At 37.6% G+C, this 18,803-nt stretch overlaps 1 protein-coding gene across 1 annotated transcript in view; it reads left to right on the top strand.

Moving 5' to 3' along the window:
• LOC101864487 overlaps window positions 1-18,803 on the top strand; it is a 39,726-nt gene that overhangs the window by 10,391 nt on the left and 10,532 nt on the right. The window contains exons 10-23 of the mRNA XM_005110258.3: window positions 386-437; window positions 1,041-1,201; window positions 1,880-1,985; window positions 2,438-2,546; window positions 3,698-3,806; window positions 4,934-5,113; window positions 5,979-6,113; window positions 6,996-7,153; window positions 7,778-7,901; window positions 8,647-8,719; window positions 11,097-11,300; window positions 11,942-12,081; window positions 12,600-12,665; window positions 13,478-13,525. Of these exons, the coding sequence (XP_005110315.2) occupies window positions 386-437; window positions 1,041-1,201; window positions 1,880-1,985; window positions 2,438-2,546; window positions 3,698-3,806; window positions 4,934-5,113; window positions 5,979-6,113; window positions 6,996-7,153; window positions 7,778-7,901; window positions 8,647-8,719; window positions 11,097-11,300; window positions 11,942-12,081; window positions 12,600-12,665; window positions 13,478-13,525 (1,665 nt within the window). The remainder of the gene's footprint in view (window positions 1-385; window positions 438-1,040; window positions 1,202-1,879; window positions 1,986-2,437; window positions 2,547-3,697; window positions 3,807-4,933; window positions 5,114-5,978; window positions 6,114-6,995; window positions 7,154-7,777; window positions 7,902-8,646; window positions 8,720-11,096; window positions 11,301-11,941; window positions 12,082-12,599; window positions 12,666-13,477; window positions 13,526-18,803) is intronic.

Here is an 18,803-nt window from a genome sequence, read left to right as displayed (position 1 = left end):
GATCTTGCATGTGAGATCATTTCATCTGGCCTGGTGCCATTTCGGATTTTAAAAAACCTCCAAAAACTTTGAAGATGTGTTTGTAACATGCTCAGGACTTAGTACCCAAAAATGGTTTAACCGCTTCATTGAACTCTGCTTAGCAAATTAATTATGGATTGTTTTTATTTATTTATTTATTTGTTTTTTGTTTATTGATAAATCACAATGAATAGACTAGTTGACTTTATTTTTTATGTATGCAGTATATTGTAGTTAACAAAATAGTTTTTCGGCCTACACTCAGCATTCTCTGAGTTATCCTTCCAATCTGAAAAAAAGTTTGATGACGCCTACTTTGGAATGATTACATCTTAAACTTTCTGCTTGATGTAATGTTTCGCAGAGAAAACTTCTGGACTTTGATCCGTTGCACATTGCTCAGCCTTTTGACATAGGTAAATATGTTTCTTTTAACAGTTTACTCAATGTCTTGTCTTAGGCTAATTTTTGGTACCCTTCTGTCAACACAATGATGTCAGCATGAAGACAGTTTGCCACCCCCCCCCCTCCCCACGCCAAACACACACATACAACATACACCACCCTCAACTTCACTTGGGCAGGTATTGAGACTAAATGAGAATATGCAATACAGTCAAATTTGCTCTAATGGGCACCTGTCTAAAACAATCACCTGGACAAATAACCACATCCTACTCCCCATTCGCATTTTTTGGTATAGATATGAGACTGTCCAAGTTGTTGTTTACTTCTCTAAGAGAGAATCTTTACTCCTTGACCAATAGTTGACCGTCTTGAGCAATTTTGACTGTATTTACAAAATATATAATGGTTATTGATCCTGGGGTTTCAAACATTTTAAAAAGAGAAGAGAAACAGAAGCATTTTTCTTCTTTTATATTTACTCATCCTGGATCGATAACAACAACATATTTACTCATCAGTTCAAATAGAAATGCCATTCCTTTTGATTTGCTTTCCTTTTTAATGCATAGTTATTTATTGAATTATTAGTGTTTATTCAATGTTTTGTTTAGCCAAACAGTTCAAGTGGAAGTTTTCTGGAGAATCTCCAGCAGTTGGTGACGGCCAGGACTCTGTTCCCTTGTGGAAAAGAAGCAGGAATCATTTCCTCTCACTTGACTCAACACCCCAGCCTACCGTTCTACCCTCTAGTACAGGAAGCAGCAATAACACTGTAAGCTTTAGGGAGACTGTAACGGATTTATTCCTTCTCAGTTGCGCAAAAAATCAAATCATGCTTTTTTTAGTAACAAAATAATAAATACCCTATTTTTTACGTAGACTGGTACTTTGATGTGTATATCTGCTAATAGAACTGAAGGATATTGCTTTGCAAGTTTGGACCTATTTTGAACATAAAAGGACCTGGAATGATGGAATGTGTGTTTTTACTTTACATCTATAATGAAATAAACATGTGGTGAGTGTTTTGTTTAAGTAGCCTTTAACTTACTACTAGATTGTGATGAGATTGTTTGTTAGTTTGAATTTAAGAGAAGCATGTTATGACTAAGACTGTGGCAAGTGCAGGTAACAGCAAAGTAAGAAGACAAAGAAGCATAAAAGATAAAAGGAGGTAGTTGGACATAGAGACACAACTCACAAATCTTGCACTGACTGCGAGGACAATTTCTTGAAAGTTTGACTTTAGCCAGTTGACAATTGTGACCTAGCTGTCTCCTGTGCTATATTTGGTCTCTTCACAGGCCAATGTTCAAGACTCATTTAAAATCAACTTCCAGAATTGCTCTTAAATATTTTAAAAAATATATTATTCCGAACTTGTTCCTCTGTGTGCTTTTAAGTTTTTGATAATTTTAATATTATATTTTTGTATTCTATCAATGAATAGGAGAAAAAGTATAAAGAAAAACTGTTCCAAGCCCTGTGGAGTATGGTCCGTCCTCTTATTACGAGGAAACTCAAAAGAGGCGCTGACCTGGCAGCTTTTGTTTCGGGTAAGGAAAAATGCTTGAGTCTGTAATACTATTTAACACTTGTGAGTGAGATTGCCTATTTTCACCTCTCTCTAATTGCTCAGTGATGAAATGTACGTGAGTGGTTGGCGGGTGCCCTGGTTTGGTTTGCTCCTTCTTTCATATTAAACATCTTTCTTCCTTATCTCTCCTCCTTTTTTGTTTGTTACTCTCTTGTAACAACTCTTATATTCAGCACTTGTATCACATTATTGTGTTGCAAGTGCTGTAAAACTGTTTCTGAAAACTTAAACTAAAAGACAGGAGAATACTGGATACAACTCGTACGGCTTTTTGATATATTCTTCAGATATGCCAGTGTGAAAGAATGTGGGGCAGGTGGGAGAGTTAAGGCTTTGAGAAAAAGAGTAATGGAAGGAAGAGGAAGCAGAATCATTTCAAGATGCCATTGATATGAACTGTTGACATTTCAGGTCAGTGCTACATGTCCATGCTGAGTACAAAGTTGTCGCTGCTAAACCCCAGTGCCAGCGTACTTGCTTTGGACGCAGACAGGCGTTCCAAGTGTCACAAAAAGTACAGGTAAGCTTTGCAAGTACAGTTTTGCACACACATAGTGAACACACACATAGCAAAACACGCGCATAGCAAACAGATTTACAGGTCCCAAGTTTGTTCTGATACATGAATGTAATGAAAAAATTTCAGCGTCACCCCTGATTTCGCTATGTGTATGCTAGACTGTATGTTCTTTCTACCTGTTAATGACCTGTTTGTTAGTAGACGCTTGGTGTCCTTCACAGTAGGTTACTTGTGTTACTTGTGTGAAGGACCGACATCTCTGCACAAGGGGCATCCCCATAAGCGCTCTGTCCCCTAAAGAAGCACATCTCAAAGTGTGTAGATGCTGACGGTTCCAAGCAATGGTTGATTCCATAGCCTTCAGCTCCTACCACTAAGTCTTGATCTAAGTCGCTCAAGATGATGATATTCCGATTTTTCTTGTTCTTTTTCCCGTTTTTCCCTGACTGAACGCTCAATTTCAGTTTATATTGTTTGTGTTGTTATGGCCTTATTTTTCATTCAGAATTATTTTTTTTTTAAAGCTGTCAAATAATAAATTCAGTTGAAATTATCCAGGACAGCCATCCATTGTCATGAGATAAGTGGCTTTCTTAGGTGGACATCTGGGACTTTTTTTATCGGCAAGGGGTATGTGGTAAATGGTCGTAAGGTGAATATCTTGGACAAGTTGCCACAGGATCAGGTTCAACTGTATTTGCGTAATCTATAAAACAATTTTTTAAAAAATTTTCTTCCAACCAAAAATGTCTGGTTGCGTTGCTTGTGATCAGAAGCAAAATTATGACTGCTGAACCTTGTAGGACTAGGAGTCACACTCTATAAAGAAACTAAAACAGTCACAAAACAACCCAGAATTTTCCAAAAACCTTGATATTTCTTGTAAAGTTCTAGACTGGACTATTTCCTTTTACACAAATATCTGGAAAATTTTAACTTTAAAAAGCAATATTTCATACAAATTTCCCTCAGGCATTGTTTTTAGTGGATGGAGGAAAGGAGACACTCAAACCACCCTCATTACTGATGGCTGGTGCCTCTATAAATAAATCATTGATGGTCAAGGTCAAGGCCACCCTCATTAAAGAAAAGTTTATATGTAAAATTTCTACCAAAATAACACTTACTTCGTATCTTTTGTCTTTTTGCAGTGGTTTGCTGGAGAGTTCTGGTGCAAAAAATAATTTTCTGGTTCGAAAAGTCCTTGACCCAGATATCACTTTTGATATGTCTCACAGACCACAAGTTTTTGATGTTCAGGTGTGTGTACTCTTTGCCATCAGCATCGTCACAATTTTCAGCCCTCGTGCCATGTCAAGAATTGTTGGATTAGTAATCATAATTGTTTTGTCCTCTTTTTTGACACAGTGAATAGTTGAAGGACTTTTTCTCTTTTTGTCATCCTGCTTTAATTTTTTCCCTTAAGGTAAAGTTGTAAAGTCAAACCTTTTTTATTCCATGTGAATACCTACAAATGGTTGAGAAAAAATTGAAGAGGATGTAGCGACAGGTTTGTTGAGTTTAACAGGATTATACATTGAATGGGCCAGTTTACTTGAAACGTTGATTTAAATCTTGCTTTATTGTGGAGCGCCTAGGGAGTGGGTGCTATAGAAGTGATTTTTACTATTTATGACAATACCAATAATTATTTTAGTATAGATGTCTGTATGTTGCCATGTCTTTGGCTTTGAGGTTCTCTATTTGTCTTTGCGGAGAAGCGATCTTGGGATGTTTGGATAGCTGTGAAGGCTGTTCTCCCCACCCTATTAAAATTGTAATTGTAGAAGTTCTACACCCTCATTGACCCTATTTAGATTATTTAAAGGGAAGGCTGTTTTGTCCCTACCAGTCAGGGCCAACCGAGGCTGAGAGGGATACAACATTCGAGATGGAAGTCGGAGATACTCTATAAAAATTCCTCCTTCCCCCACCCCCACATGCACAGGAATCAAACTCACGTGTTCATTTTGTGATGCCGAAATGCCCAACAGACACATCATAAATATTGGTGCCACCATCCTGCTGGAGACAGAATTAAGTCCTGAATTCTTAAATCTTGATAACCTAGTTTGTTTGGTAAGAGATTTACAACTCAGCAGTCAAACTTACATGAAGTCATTTTTCCCTTAATGTGACTTTTAATAGATGGAGGAAAAGAGATACTCGGCCACCCTCTTTTAAAAAAAATTTTTGTTTAAGAAAAGCTTGTATGTAAAATTCCTACCAAGGTGATACTTCCTGTATGTCTCTTGTCCTTTTACTTAAGTTTGCTTGATTTATTTAACTACACATGGTCATATGAGCACGTAACCTATTTTGCGTTAATGAAGACATAAAACTCACAGTGTGAACTCTAACACCCAAACTCACAATCATACATACAGGTTATTGGTCCAGAAGTCTTCTCATGGCTGCTTCATCTGGGCACAGAATTCCCAGAGTTTTTGGGCAGGATTCTCACCCTGAGTCGAGTGACAGTCATTGAGGTTCCCAGCTGGGACACAGGGAGGAAAAGCCTCAGCTTGTTTCCCATAGACGGCTTGGAGCTGATGAATGATTTTAAGGTAAATGCTACCAATCTGGCTGTGGGTATTTATTTTAATTGTGGCATTTGTGGTCTAGTTGTTAGGCTATTGGGCTTTTGAACAAGGCACCTTAGGTTGAAACCACATCAGGTGCCTAAAATGCTTTTCTTTGGGGACACGTTTTTTGGGGTTTTTTAAAACAAATTTTCCTCACTAAGTCTTCACCCAGATGGGAAAGGGTACCCAGCTGTAGACAGTAAAAGATCTTGTTAGTTTGTTAGTGTTTGAGTGCTTAATTAATCAGCTGCTGGCATTGTCTGCTTCCTAGGAAGTCGAGGATGCTTCTGGGTGGACTAGGGTCTGGTGGGGTAATATAGACTAAAGTGCATGGAGGTTGCTGTTGAGTGGATATATGTGCCATGCAAATACTGCTTATTGTTATTAACGTTAATAAGAATAAACTATTGTTGAAAATGTAAAAAGGTCAGCTTAACTCTATGAATGAGATATTTGTTTTAAACATGATGTTGACTCATGATCATTAACATGTTGAGTTTAAAGATGGTGTTAGCATTCAATCATTGCAGTATTGAGTTTTGAACAGAGGGTTTACTTTATATGACCATTGAGTTTTGAACATGGCATTGATATGTAATCTTTTGACATATGGAGTTTTTATTACTGTTTTGGCACATGATCATTGACAATTGGTGTCTGTGGTATAATGATTAGGCTCTTTGCTATTGAATGCAGAAGGTTTTAGTTTGATTCACAAGTGAGGAGGGTTTATTTTTTACTATTAATATCCCTTGTGGGATTTTGTATCTCATGTGCCCCTGTTGGCCCAGACAGATATTGCTGAAGCAGCCTGCCTCCTAAATGATCTAATTTATGTCTTTGACAGACTCTGGTGGACCTGTCCCTGAGCAGTGTAGGTGCTGGAGCTGTGTCAAAGGTCAAGGAACTGACCAACAGTCAATGGAAGGTCCTCAAGGAAACTCGAGTCTTTGCTGTACATTTGGAGTCTTTTTCCAGAAATGTAATTGTGTGGTTGATTAAAATTACTTTCATTGAAAAGTCAGGTTTTAAGTAGATTATGCACAGGTTGACTAGACGAAGGTGATGTTTTTTTTAACTAAAAAAAATAATCTATATTTTTGGATGGACCTTACTTTTTCTTTCATATTTGATTTTTAATATTCTTTCTAGTGGACATGATGTGAAAATGTCTTTCAGTTGATACAGTATCATGTTTTTGCCTTAATTAGTTTGCTTGTTTCGGATATAAGATTTGCTGGATGAAAAGAATCTCGTGTCTATCAAAGAAATAAAAAGAAAATAGAAGTTCTATTTTTGCAGTGACTTAAGTATCTTTTCGCACAATGCACAGTGGTGTTCTTTAAAAACTCTTTCACAACCCCCTGTCTGTGATGTAGTGGTTTGGCTCTTGGCTGTTATATGTGGAAGATGTAAGATCATTTTGTTTTAAAAAAATTTTAATGGAGTATCTCTGTTTGCCTGTTGGGTTGTTGTGTCCCCCTCCGCCTCGGTTGGCTCTCTCCTTCTGAATGATCTAAAGTGTGTTAATGGGAGCATTAAACACTTCTCAGTACAATTACAAATTACCAAAATTATTTCTGTTCTTCACTCCAGGTGTATATATGTCCTGTGATTGAGGTAGACAAACCTTTCTTTCTAAATGATCTAAAATCTGTCGATGAGGGCATAAAACAATAACATTATCATAATTATATAACAAAGACTGTTTTTGTTCTCCACTTCAGGTGTGTATATATCATATGTCCTTTGGTTGAGGTTGAAGAAGCCCTCATTCTAAATTATCTAAATTGTGTCGATGGTGGGTGTAAAACACCTACAATTTTACAGAGATACGAAAAACTATTTCTGTGCTCTACCCCAGGTGTACATGTCCTGTGTGAACTCACAGTCCTCACTGACAAGACTGGACATATGGCCTTCCTCCATCACCTACAGGAGTGGCTCTGAGACAAAATCTTTGTCAGTGCGTGGTTTATGTCTACAGATTTTGTTGTCCCTCGACTCGGAAAAATCTTTCAGGTTTGTGGACCGATGCGCATACTGCTGTAATATATTCAATATCAATAGTGTCTGGTGCAAATGGACCAAGTCCACGCAAGCTGATTTTTTTGGAGGGAGGGGGAGCGCAAAAAAAAATTTATTCAATAAAAATGTATACCGCGTCACCAGTTTTTGTACATCTATTTGATGGATATGAAGTGTTTTCTTAAGCAAGGTATTATTTATTACACCTTGTGGAAGATCTAGTAAAGGAAACAAAGATTTTAAAAACAAAATACAAAAATATCCGATTTGGCATATTTGTGCCAAACACCATTGCTTTCCTTCGTCCTTGGATATTAAATGTTGTCAACAGTACATGATGGACATACTATTATTATTATTGTTTTTGTTATTATTATTATTGTTGTTGCTGAGTGTTGTTGTTATTATTATTAATATTATTATTATCATTATTATTATTTTTTTTAGATAAGAGTATTGTTTCCAGGTACCAATACCTCCTAAATGACCCTATATTTGTGTTTCAATGATGGTATAAAACTTCTGTAATCACAATAGGTAGGGTTGAAGCAGCGTATCTCGTAAATAACCTTATGTGTGTTGACTGGGGCATAAAATATTGACAATCTTTCACGACAGGACCAGGTTGTTCCAGAGCTACCTTCGAGTGAAACTGCACCCTGACATGTGCCCCGCCCAGCTACACTGGAGGGACGGCGCCCTCAGGCACCTCAGTGATACAGACACAGACTCCGAGTCAGAGGTAAGGCACTGGTGGAGATCCAAAGGGATTCTTGTCAATAATATGAACAGTCAGGCACGGATATCTCAAACAAATCAGGAATTGACAAATGTATTCGGCACACCCATAATTCAGGTAAACCGTAGAGAGAAAGATTAGAAAGATACAAGTCGGGGAATGGCAAATTGTAGGGGTTACCGGTATCCATGATTTCAAGTTTTCCATGTTTGTCTTATCTGTGCCCGACTATGTGTTGGGATGGTAGGAAGGGGTACTGTATAATACTTTACTTTTAGTACTTTTACCGTTTTCTATTTTGCTGCAGGCCATTCTTGTAGAATAGAATTGTCAAATCTTATGTGGTTCTGTTGCATGCAGAAGACATGTGGTTGAACTCCCTGGAGGTGGGGGGGGGAGGGGGGAGGTCTGCTTACAAGTATCCCGGACTGTCTGTAAGGATGTCATGTACCTTTCAGCTCAGGTTGGCTCTGACAGCAGGATCAAAGCGGCCCACTCCTAAATGATCTGCATTGTATCAATGGAGCATTAAACATTTATATTGATTATTACAAACAACTTACTGTCTTACCGATACTGTGGTGAAGAGTAAGGAATATTCAGGTGCATTAGCTTGAAGATTTTAAAGGGCCGATATTTTGACTAGAAGGATGCATTTCTCAATTTTGTGAACTTCTATTTTTTTTAAATCACTTATTATTATGGGAATTATTTTGATACCCTGATTATTCTTTTTGATTTTTTTCAGACTTTGACAATGTTGATAAAAAAAGAAATACATGAAAAACGTTATTCTTTCATGGATTATAACAGCAACAATAGTAAAGAGTTTTCTACTCATATCTCTTCCCAAACCCTACCTTTTTAGAGGTTTCTTCCTTCCCTAAACTTGATGTATATTTAATATATATGACAGGCCTCTGATTTATCTAATGATACATATGTATTTATATTCTGTAAGATGATACGTTTTAATGCCTCTGAGCAATATACACTTTTAAAAATAATGACTGGTGAACATGTCATTAAAATTTTTGCTTTTAAAATTCCTTTAAAAAAGCAACAGAAAAAATTATTACCATTTCCTTTTTTCAAAATGATGAGCTAGGAAGAATAATTGAATTGCCTGCAAACAATCGCACAGTGTGCCATTAGTGCTCATGTTTGTATTGATTTTAGCTTACCCATCCTTCACTTTTTGAGTGCTTTTTGCAAAAAAGCTTCCCAACAGGACAGCTGTCAAAGTTGTTTTGTGAAATGTCAAATTAAAAAAAAAAGTTTTTTTAATTGTCAAAAATTTTATTTTCTTTGCTTCCATGCTTGCCCTTTGCTTCATGCTATAATGTGTAAAGAAATGCATTTTACATTTTTCTGTCACCATTTTATGACATTCAATTTACCTTAAGTTTTTCAGATACTGAAAAAAAAGTTGTCAGTAGTGGAATCGTGACCCAATCAAGAAATAATCTTGATTGCCCAATAGGAATTTGTGTGGTTTAGAAACTCAAATTCCAGCGCTCCTGCTTATCCCTTAGAGTGTCAGAGTTTGTTGCTCTGCTTCAGTGTTACCTGAGTTTTCTAATTGAAGAATGCTAGTGAAAACTTTCATGGTTATAAGAATGTAGTATCATTAAACATCAATTATTTATTGTCATAATTTGTCAATTTTTGTTTAAAGCACTAATCAACAAATCAATTGGTGGGGAGGGGGGGTGCCTGTTGAAACTGTTCCTCTGAACTTTAGGAAGTTTACGTACAAGACAGTATTTACATGAATTTTCACAACTCTGTGTGTACGTTGAAGGATGTAGTATAAAAAATACTCTGCAACTGCAACAAACTTAACTGTAGTGTCAGGTATACCTACAGTGATTCAGTTTATGCCTCCTATGCTATTGTGTGAGCATTATTTGATTTAGCTTTTGAAGAGTGCTGTTTTTACACAAACAAATTTTAAAAACATTGAATCTTCTAGAAAGGCATTTATTTTCTTGATAATTTATCCCAAGGTACCACCCTGACTACACCTCCCTTTACACCATCCTTTATCCCTCCACAGGATTCTTGAATTTATGTATGTGTGGGCACAAAGTTATATACAGCTGTAGAGTTTTCAAAATGCAGTTGAAATAAGTTTATATCTTCCTTTTTAATTTTTTGGGGCCTCATTAGGCAATGATTAATTTGGGAGCTAGTTTTGTCACTTTGAAAATACATTTTTGGTAGTAACAAAATGGTAACACAAAAAGTGGTCTAGTTATAAATCTTAATGGCTCTAAGTGTTATTTCCTCACAAACTAAGAGTTTATGGTTCAAAGATGTTTGCTGTTTTTTCATTGTTCAGGCTTAAAATATGCCTTGATTATATCATAATATTATTAATGATATAATAATAATAGGGATAATAATAATAATAACGATGATGATGATGATGATCCCCAACTGGTCTCTTGTTGCTGCATATCAATAATGAAATGGGTCATTGAAGCGACATTGAGCTTATAGAATTATTCATATTTTTATCTAAATACACACATTAAATTTCATGGACAGTCACACATACACACACACACACACACGTACACACATACATAATATACACACATGTGCGCGCGCATGCACAAAAATGTAAGCACCCAGGTGCGTGCTCAATCACTTAGTTTTCCTTATACATCAAAATTAACGGACTCTAAAGAGAATCTCCTCAACCATGCTCAACCGTACTTCTCATCTATAGCTTGAGCTTAAATTAAATCAATTTCAGTTGGTTGGAGGCCACCATAGGTAGTTCCCACTTCTTTTCTTTTCCTGTTTTGTTTCTGCCTGTCTTACTTTTTCACTGCACTAAATCATTGTTATTGTTACATTGTATCAACATGCTTCTTATTGCCCAGGCTAAGACACAACTGTTTGTTCAATATTTTAAATGGGTGTTGATTGACACAGAGCTTCTTATCTTACACCCCTAAAATTAAAAGAGAGGATAAATATATGTATAATTGCGGGTTGTTTAAGGGGGCCACTGGTGTGTCCTACTTCTTTACTTTCCCTCTGTTGTTTCTGTCTGTCTGTCTGTCTGTCTGTCTGTCTGTCTGTCTGTCTGTCTGTCTGTCTTACTTTTTCCCAGCTCCAAATGACTATTATTGTGTCAATGTGCTTCTCTTTACTAAAAAAAACCCCAAAAATATTTCTCTCCAGGCAGTGTAGGCAGAAGCCTGGCTGTGGGCAGTCCCAACAGCACCTTCCTCCTGGCCCGGCCCACGCACCTACAAGCCAGTCATTTGTCAGACGTGCTCAATGCCGATGGACTGACCAACTGTCTGTCTCTGCGGCTTCCAGTGACTGCCTCATATACCAACAACATCATGAAGAGCCCGGACATTTTCCGATACCAGTACTTTGGTAAATGAATGATTAAAACTTACAAAATGAAATCCCTGGACATATTCTTATAGTACCAGTATTTTGGTGAATGGATGATTAATAAACTCTTTCCCTCCAGCTTGCTACTTCCTACTTTCACCTCATACAGTCAAACCCACTCTAGCGGCCAACTGTATATCACAGTCACCCGTTCAAGCGGCCACTTCCTATTTCCCTCCTTGCATTTAAAAAAAACAAAAAAACATTTTAATGACACTGCAAGTGTAAGACGTCCTCCTGTTTAATACAATCACTTTTGTCCTTGACAATGGATGGCCGTTTTAGACAATTGCGACTGTACTTTTTGGTTATATGTGGGGTATGATGTTCCAGCATAAAACCGTGTTATATCACGTCAAGACAATGATTTAAAGGTTGAAAGTCTTCGCTGAATCTATAAGAATAACAATGAATACAGCTTTTTAAAACTAGCTTTTTTGTGTGTTTTGCTAAGCATCTCATAATCCAAGATTGGTTGAAAATCAGACTGATTGAATGAGTTGCCTTTGATTCTTTTTCAGGTCAGTTTAAGCTTTTTGTGGCTCCTTTTAATGAAATAAGGTTTTTGTCTTTTTTGAATTTTTTATATTCTCATCATGTAATCTTGTTTTCTCTAACAGATTTTCTTCAGCTGCTGTTTGCTACTGGCTCCACTGCTGGCTCTGTTGCTGGCTATGAGGATGATGTGGAGTTTCAGGTCAAGGTCGGGGAGATATTGGCATCCAGTGTGACATCATTCATAACGCTGCCTTCACCAGAGGTACTTGGCAACTCAAAAATATCATTGGCAAGCTGTTCAAATGTACTAGGCCCAAAATTTGGAATTTAAAAAAGTCGCAGTTTCATGATCTGTGGTATCGGTTGCGTGTGGTTTAGAAATGTTTTTGTAAAGATTCAAATTCTAAATGTGGATAAAGCAAGAAAAGATACTTCAAGCGGGTAAAATTGTTAAAAGAAAGGAAACAGGTTTTTCTTTCTCTTTCTCTATTGAAACATTTTGCTTTCTGGGCTCAAAGAGCTTTTGAACAGCTTACCAAGATCAAAATAATATGTTGATGTTGTTTCCAGTATGAAAACAACTGTTCCATTGATTTGTCATTTTTAATTTTTGCACTGGGCAAAAATTTTCAGTCAGTTTCTATGACCTGTCGTTCAATTTTTGTACTGGACAAAAAACTTGTTCTAGCAATAGGGCTTACAGGTAAGTAAGTCTTTATTTTTTTTGGCTTGTGTATCGCTCATTTTCTATGTTCTATTGATTGTGCCTTTGTTTCCCAGATCCTGTCTTTGGCAGCAACTACCTTTTTCCCTGGAACATTTCTGGATAACCCTGAACTGATTTCAGTAAGTTGAAATTAGATTGAATGAGGCTAAGAAATACAGATCCCAGAATACTTGAATCGAAACCAAAGCTTGAATATCTTGCCTACACTGGAAAAACAGATGGAAAAAGAGTTGAGGTTGAGAAAGAATAACTTACCATAAGAAGCTAGGCAGATGGGTGATGGGTAAATACCAGGATAATATAGATCAAGGTTTTGTTGAGAGTATCCAAGCTGAGAAATGAGTGGTGAGCCATTACCGCTGATATCTGTTTCAGAACTGGCTCTTAAGGAAGATGAAGAAGAAGAAGGAGCAGACATGAGATATTCAAAATGTTCATAAGCGTATACAGCTCTAAGAATCTGTCCTTCCAATTATGATGATTTCTTCTTATTTATTTTTTTACGACGTATGTTCACACCTGTAATAGTGGTAAGAAGCTGAGTGGTTCGATTGTGGAAGAATGAGTTCTGAAACTTCTGTTGTTGTGCAGCGTTGCGCACAATGTTTTGAGATTTACTCTCTCATTCACAAAACATGCTCTGAATGATGAGCATTGTGGTAAAAACTTCATGAGAGTATTTATAGTATAAGAAGCTGATCCTTTTATTAAACAAAGTGAACAGTCCTATAAGATTTGATGAATTGAGAGGTGAGCCTTCCTTTTTGAATTTTACTAAATGACTTTTCTTAAAAACGTTACTGAATATAAAAGAAATTTTACTTCTTGTTTCTTTTATTTGATGTGAAAACAAGTTGACTAACACAACCCCCTTATCGCCTCCTCCGATAAACAGCCTGACTTGTTTTTTACCCTCTTCCCCTCCTTCTAGGACAATGTTCCTGCTTTCCAGTTGGCGGACAAGGTACTTCTCATGCAGGTCAGTCTTCCCAACTTTCCTAACTTTTACCTAGTACAGTCAAACCTGCTCAAACAGCCACCTGTATAAGACAATCACTTGTTCAAATGATTACTTGTTCAAATATCCACTTCCCATTTCCCCCCTGTGTGTGGGTTGGTTTTTTTTTTTACATAATAGAGACACTGTGCTAGACGGCTACCTGTCTAAGATGGACACTTTTCTCTTAGACAATGGGTGGCCATCTAAGGCAATTTTGACTGTATTTATTTTGTTTGTTTTTGTAAGGAGAGGGAATGGTTGGCTTAGCTAAGTGTTCTCGTGTTCTCTCCTTGTACCTGCTGTAATCTATTAGTAATAGTAATCTCATCATGTGATATTCTTTTTCATGTTTTGATAATGCTATATACTTAACAAATGATTTTGAGGTAAAGGAGGTAAAGCATTGAAAATTAATCAGTGGAATATTTGATATGGTTGTCTGTTCACTTAGCTTTCAGCACCATGAGGTTATTCAAGAGGCACTGGATTCTGTGAATTTGGTTTCCAAGTAGAGAGAAGTTTTTTTTTGAGTATCTCCATCTGTCTGCTGTGATACTGTATCCCATTCTCCCATTCAACCACGGTTGGCCCTGTGACAGGGTTGAGATAGCCTGCCTCTTAAATGGAGTAAATCGTGTCTTTAGGGGACAAATTACATTTTTGAGGCAGCGTGGTAAAATCAGGCGCTCGTCAAAATAATGAAATTGAAGAAACTGGCGTTTTTCTGCCAGTTTGGTAATTTTTATTGAATTTGGTGGGGGGGCTGAACATCATTGTTGTCCAATCAAGAACACATTTCTGGGTGGATTTTACTGAAAAACGTTGATTAAAGGCTAAAAAGATGTAAGTTTTCTGTTTCCACGGACTATCAAGCTATCGAAATAACCAAACTTTGGCGGCCATTTCCTCGCTAATTCTACCTTTGAAGCCAGGTGACCCCACCTTCTAATATCTTGACTTCTATTCAAGATAGATGGGCATTTTTTTCACCAATAGCAGGACAATTAAACAAGTTTTACGACGATACAAATAACTCCACATGCCTAAAAATTGACGAGCACCTGATTCCACCATGTCGTGACACATTTACAATTACAATTACGATTTCAGTCTTAGAGGAATACCTTCGACTATATGTCTATCTCTATTTTTTTTCTTATCTTTCTTTATCAGCTTGTTGTTTTGTTCTGTCAGTATTTCCCATCAAAATGTCTTTTGCTAAAATGACTGTTTTCGGAGAAAGAACAGCTGTGGCCTATCAGACCGTATGATACTAAGAAATTGGACCACAATTTTCTTTCTTTGACTAGCAGACTTTTTCTGCTAATCATTCATGCCCGACTCTAACTGTGTATTAAGTCAAATACTTTTTTTGTCTCAGATTATGTTATTCACAAGGGTTTTTGAAATTTGTGGTTCTATATTGTGTTACGTACTAGAAGATTAAAAAAAATATGTTAGATTTTTTCTCCAATTTTCTGAAGATCAATGTTCGCACACATGGTTAGAGTCGGATATCAACTGTAATAATTGTGTGTCTATCTGTCATCAATTCCTTCTAAACTCTATGTCTATGGGTTTCTCAAATCTGTCTAATTTTTCTGATGTATTATCAGTATTGATTTTAGGTTCTAGAAAATTAGGAACATTAAACTTTTTTACATCCTAATTTGCTGAATTAAAAGTTTGGCATCTGAAGCACTATTTTGTCCTTTTATTCACTCTTTGTTTATGCACGTTTGGAATAAAATGTAAAGCTGAACCAACTATTGCACTTGGATACGAATCTTTAATTCAGAGAGTCTTTTAAGTCGCTTTGAATATAAATTATTTTTTCAAGTAAAATTTGTTGGGTTAGGTAAACAAAAATGCTGGATTTATTTATTTATTATTTTTACTGTCTGGTCATTTTGTACGTGATAAACGATAATCTTTTGTTATTTTTTAAAAGTACTTCCCTCATTAGACTTTGCTGAAGGGAGAGGGATACCAAAAATAACTTACTTAGAAAAGTTGAACAGATGGGTGATGAGGGAAAAACCTGCATATTACATGTTTAAAAAGATATTTTTTAAAGAATCCTATCAGGATGCCTATTTTTCATTACATTCACTCGGTACGTCAGGATATTTTAGGTGCCCTTTTTACTTAAACTTATCCTACACTATTCTTTCCACCACTAACGAAAGAAATCAACTTGTAAAAGTGTATCTATGTGACATTAATAGCTAAATGTTGGAGGAAAACATTAAAAAAAAAAAATTATGAAAATTATTATTATAACTTGACGGATGGAAGATGGGAAAGGAGGATTCGCGCTGAAAATTGAGTGGGGAACCATGATAGCCAATGTCTGGTTCAGATCTGGCATTTGAAGAAGAAGAAGAAGAAGAAGAAGAAGAAGGAGGAGGAGGAGGAAGAGGGGAAGAAAGGAAAGAAAGAAGGAAGGAGGGACAGAAAGTAGGAAGCAAGGGAGAAAGTTCCTATAATTTAACCCACTGTAGACACGCATTGTGGTTCCTCGATAGCGCTTGACACGCTTTATGGGGCCCTAGTAAGTGTTTTATGGCGCTCGCCAAACAATTTTAAATTTTGCTCGTGTGGCGGCCGAAGCCTACTCTTATCAATTGTGGACCACCAAGGGATCTTTAACGTTCGCAACTTGCACACGGGACATCCGAGATTTTCCCCCCTTGTCTGAGAAGGCTAGGTGTAGATCTTTCCTACCAGAAGATCAGGGGTGTGGCTGAAAGACAGCAGAAAAAAGGAGCCAAAGAGTAGCAGTAGAAAGGCTGCAGAAAGAGTCTGGAGCCCAGAGGAGGGGGCAAAGGAGGTGAGGGGGTGGGGGAAGAAAGTGGAGACGAAAGCAGATGACAGAATATTGCAAGAAAGAAGGAAGGAAGGTGAAAGGAGACAATTTTAGAGCAGAAAATTTTTCGGTCGCTACCCGGATTCGAACCCTGGACCTTTGAACACCTTAACCTGTAGGCCAAGTTTTTTTAATCTAAAACTTAAAAAGTCAATCATCAATATATGCGTACCAAGAAATATAATTGTTGTTTCTGATTTGCGTATGGTGATTTGGAATATGCTGAATCAGTGCCTTTGATCTGTTGCCGATCGACTACATAATGTATAATCTGTAAACTCTCTGGTATAATTTTATTATGTGTCCCCTTCGTCCTTGAAGAGTTAAGAACTGTATTTTCTGTGTTACGTCCCCTGCCTGGCGAGGTTATTGCCCTCCCAGCCCCTTTGTGTGTCAGCGTGAATGTATTGTGAGGTCGTGTGCTATATTCTGACGTAGGTTTTCATTCCTGTCTCGGCGTGTCCCGTCGCTGTCCGAACCTGCGCGGGCCGATTTTGAAGTTCCGATCACTGTACCGATCAGTTGATCGGCTGGGCATTGATCAGCGATCGATAGTGATCGATCTCCTGGGCTGCGTCAGGACTTGTTCGGCGGAGGTGATCGGGTTATTTTTAGGCGAATCTATCGGAGTGTCGATTTGTGTGAGGTCGAGTTTATCGATCGATCGACGATTTAGAAACACGTCGTAGAAAAATAGACTCGTGATTTGTCGTTGTGCGACATTTCGTATATCGATCGGCGATCTATAAATACGTTATTGTGTTTGTGTGGATGGAATGGGGGGGGGGGGGGGGGGGGGGGGGGGGGGGGGGCGTTTTTTTTTGGGGGGGGGGGGGGGGCGTATGGGGGGTGCGTTTGTTATGTGTGCGGGTGGTTTAGGCGGCGGAGTTGATAGGTACCGTTAACTTTCCTTGAGTTCAGGACGCATTACAGGGCAGGGTCACGACCTGTGGGTTATGTCCGGGAGGTGAGGCTTACTTACGTCAGGTACATATGGGGCAAGCGTGGCCCAGTCGGGGCCGAATTAAGTGATTCTAAGAGCAGATATGTCGTGGGCCAAAGCCGGAGAAAATTGGGTGAAATTGGTTAAAATACCCAAGCTCTAAAAAGTGAGATTTAAACTGAAACCATGCGCGCGCGCATACACACACACACACACACACACACACACACACACATATATACATTTGTGTGTGTGTGTGTGTGTGTGTGTGTGTGTGTGTGTGTGTGTGACGCGCCCCGTCGGTTCGGTTCACTAGGTACATCGAGCTGACTAGCAGATATTGCCAAAAACACTTGCTGGGTCAGTAAATAAGCAACGTTTAAAAAAATCTTTATTAGACTTTTGAATGACTTTTCTGTCGGAAATTTTTTTTTTTTTAATCTCTAAAATGTTCTGTTTAATGTGTTTTTAAAGCTATTTTGGAGAATGTATTTGTTCTGTAATGCAGGTATTTGTCAAATCTTTGATGGTGAATATCTCAGTATTTTGCTTCGGACAGCAGTGAAGCATTCCAAAATTGAATTGTGGGTCATTTCGTTAAATATTATCTTATTCATTAATTGATATTAATGTCATATGAAGGGGGAAATTATGCCCTTTTTGTATCTGTACCAAAAAACCCAAAAAATTATGAAACCTGTACCTTATAGTGGACCAAACCGTCAGGACTCGTCCCATATATTTTAACAGAAGTGTCAGTCTTAATAATTAAACTCAATAGCTTCTTGCTAGGCTGCTGACACTTCTGTTTTTATCGATTATCAATTTCACCGCGAATCACATTCATGATTAATTCCTAGATCTAGATCGACTCAGGGTCCAGATCGAAACTGCTCGTGGGCCATTCTTTGCCTAAACTTGTTGGCTTACGTACGAGTATTTTTCTATACTTTCGTGACTCTCACTTTCATCAGTTCGACAGTTCAGTTTTGCTAAACACTCCTTGTGAAAAATAGCTTTCATCGTGCATTATTTTCCAATATTGTATGCCTAACAACCCGTCTACAATAGAAATCCGTCTAAGAACCCAGTTTGAGTTCATGGTAATGACTTTTATGGGCTGTTTGTCCATACTTTGCCCAGGTTGGAATGAAGGGAGAGGGATAGTGTCCGCTAGCGAACGACGAAATCAGAACTCTTCACTTCTTGTATACATTTACACAGAACGTTTTTTGGTTTCACTAGCGGGCAGTATTTTGTGGTTTGTTCCTTCACTTACGTGTCGAACATCTATCTTCTCCTTTTCTTTGCATGAACTCTAATGACACCTCACATCTTCGGCACTTATATGACCTAAAGATTGTGTTGTAAGTACCGTAAAACTCGTTCTAACACTACATTACCTAACGCTACACAACACTACACTACACACACACACACACACA

This window comes from Aplysia californica, unplaced genomic scaffold (assembly GCF_000002075.1).
Source record: "Aplysia californica isolate F4 #8 unplaced genomic scaffold, AplCal3.0 scaffold00869, whole genome shotgun sequence".
Taxonomy (NCBI): Eukaryota; Metazoa; Mollusca; class Gastropoda; order Aplysiida; family Aplysiidae; genus Aplysia; species Aplysia californica.
The sequence above is the reverse complement of the archived record's forward strand: the minus strand, read 5'-3'. Positions and strand labels throughout refer to the sequence as shown.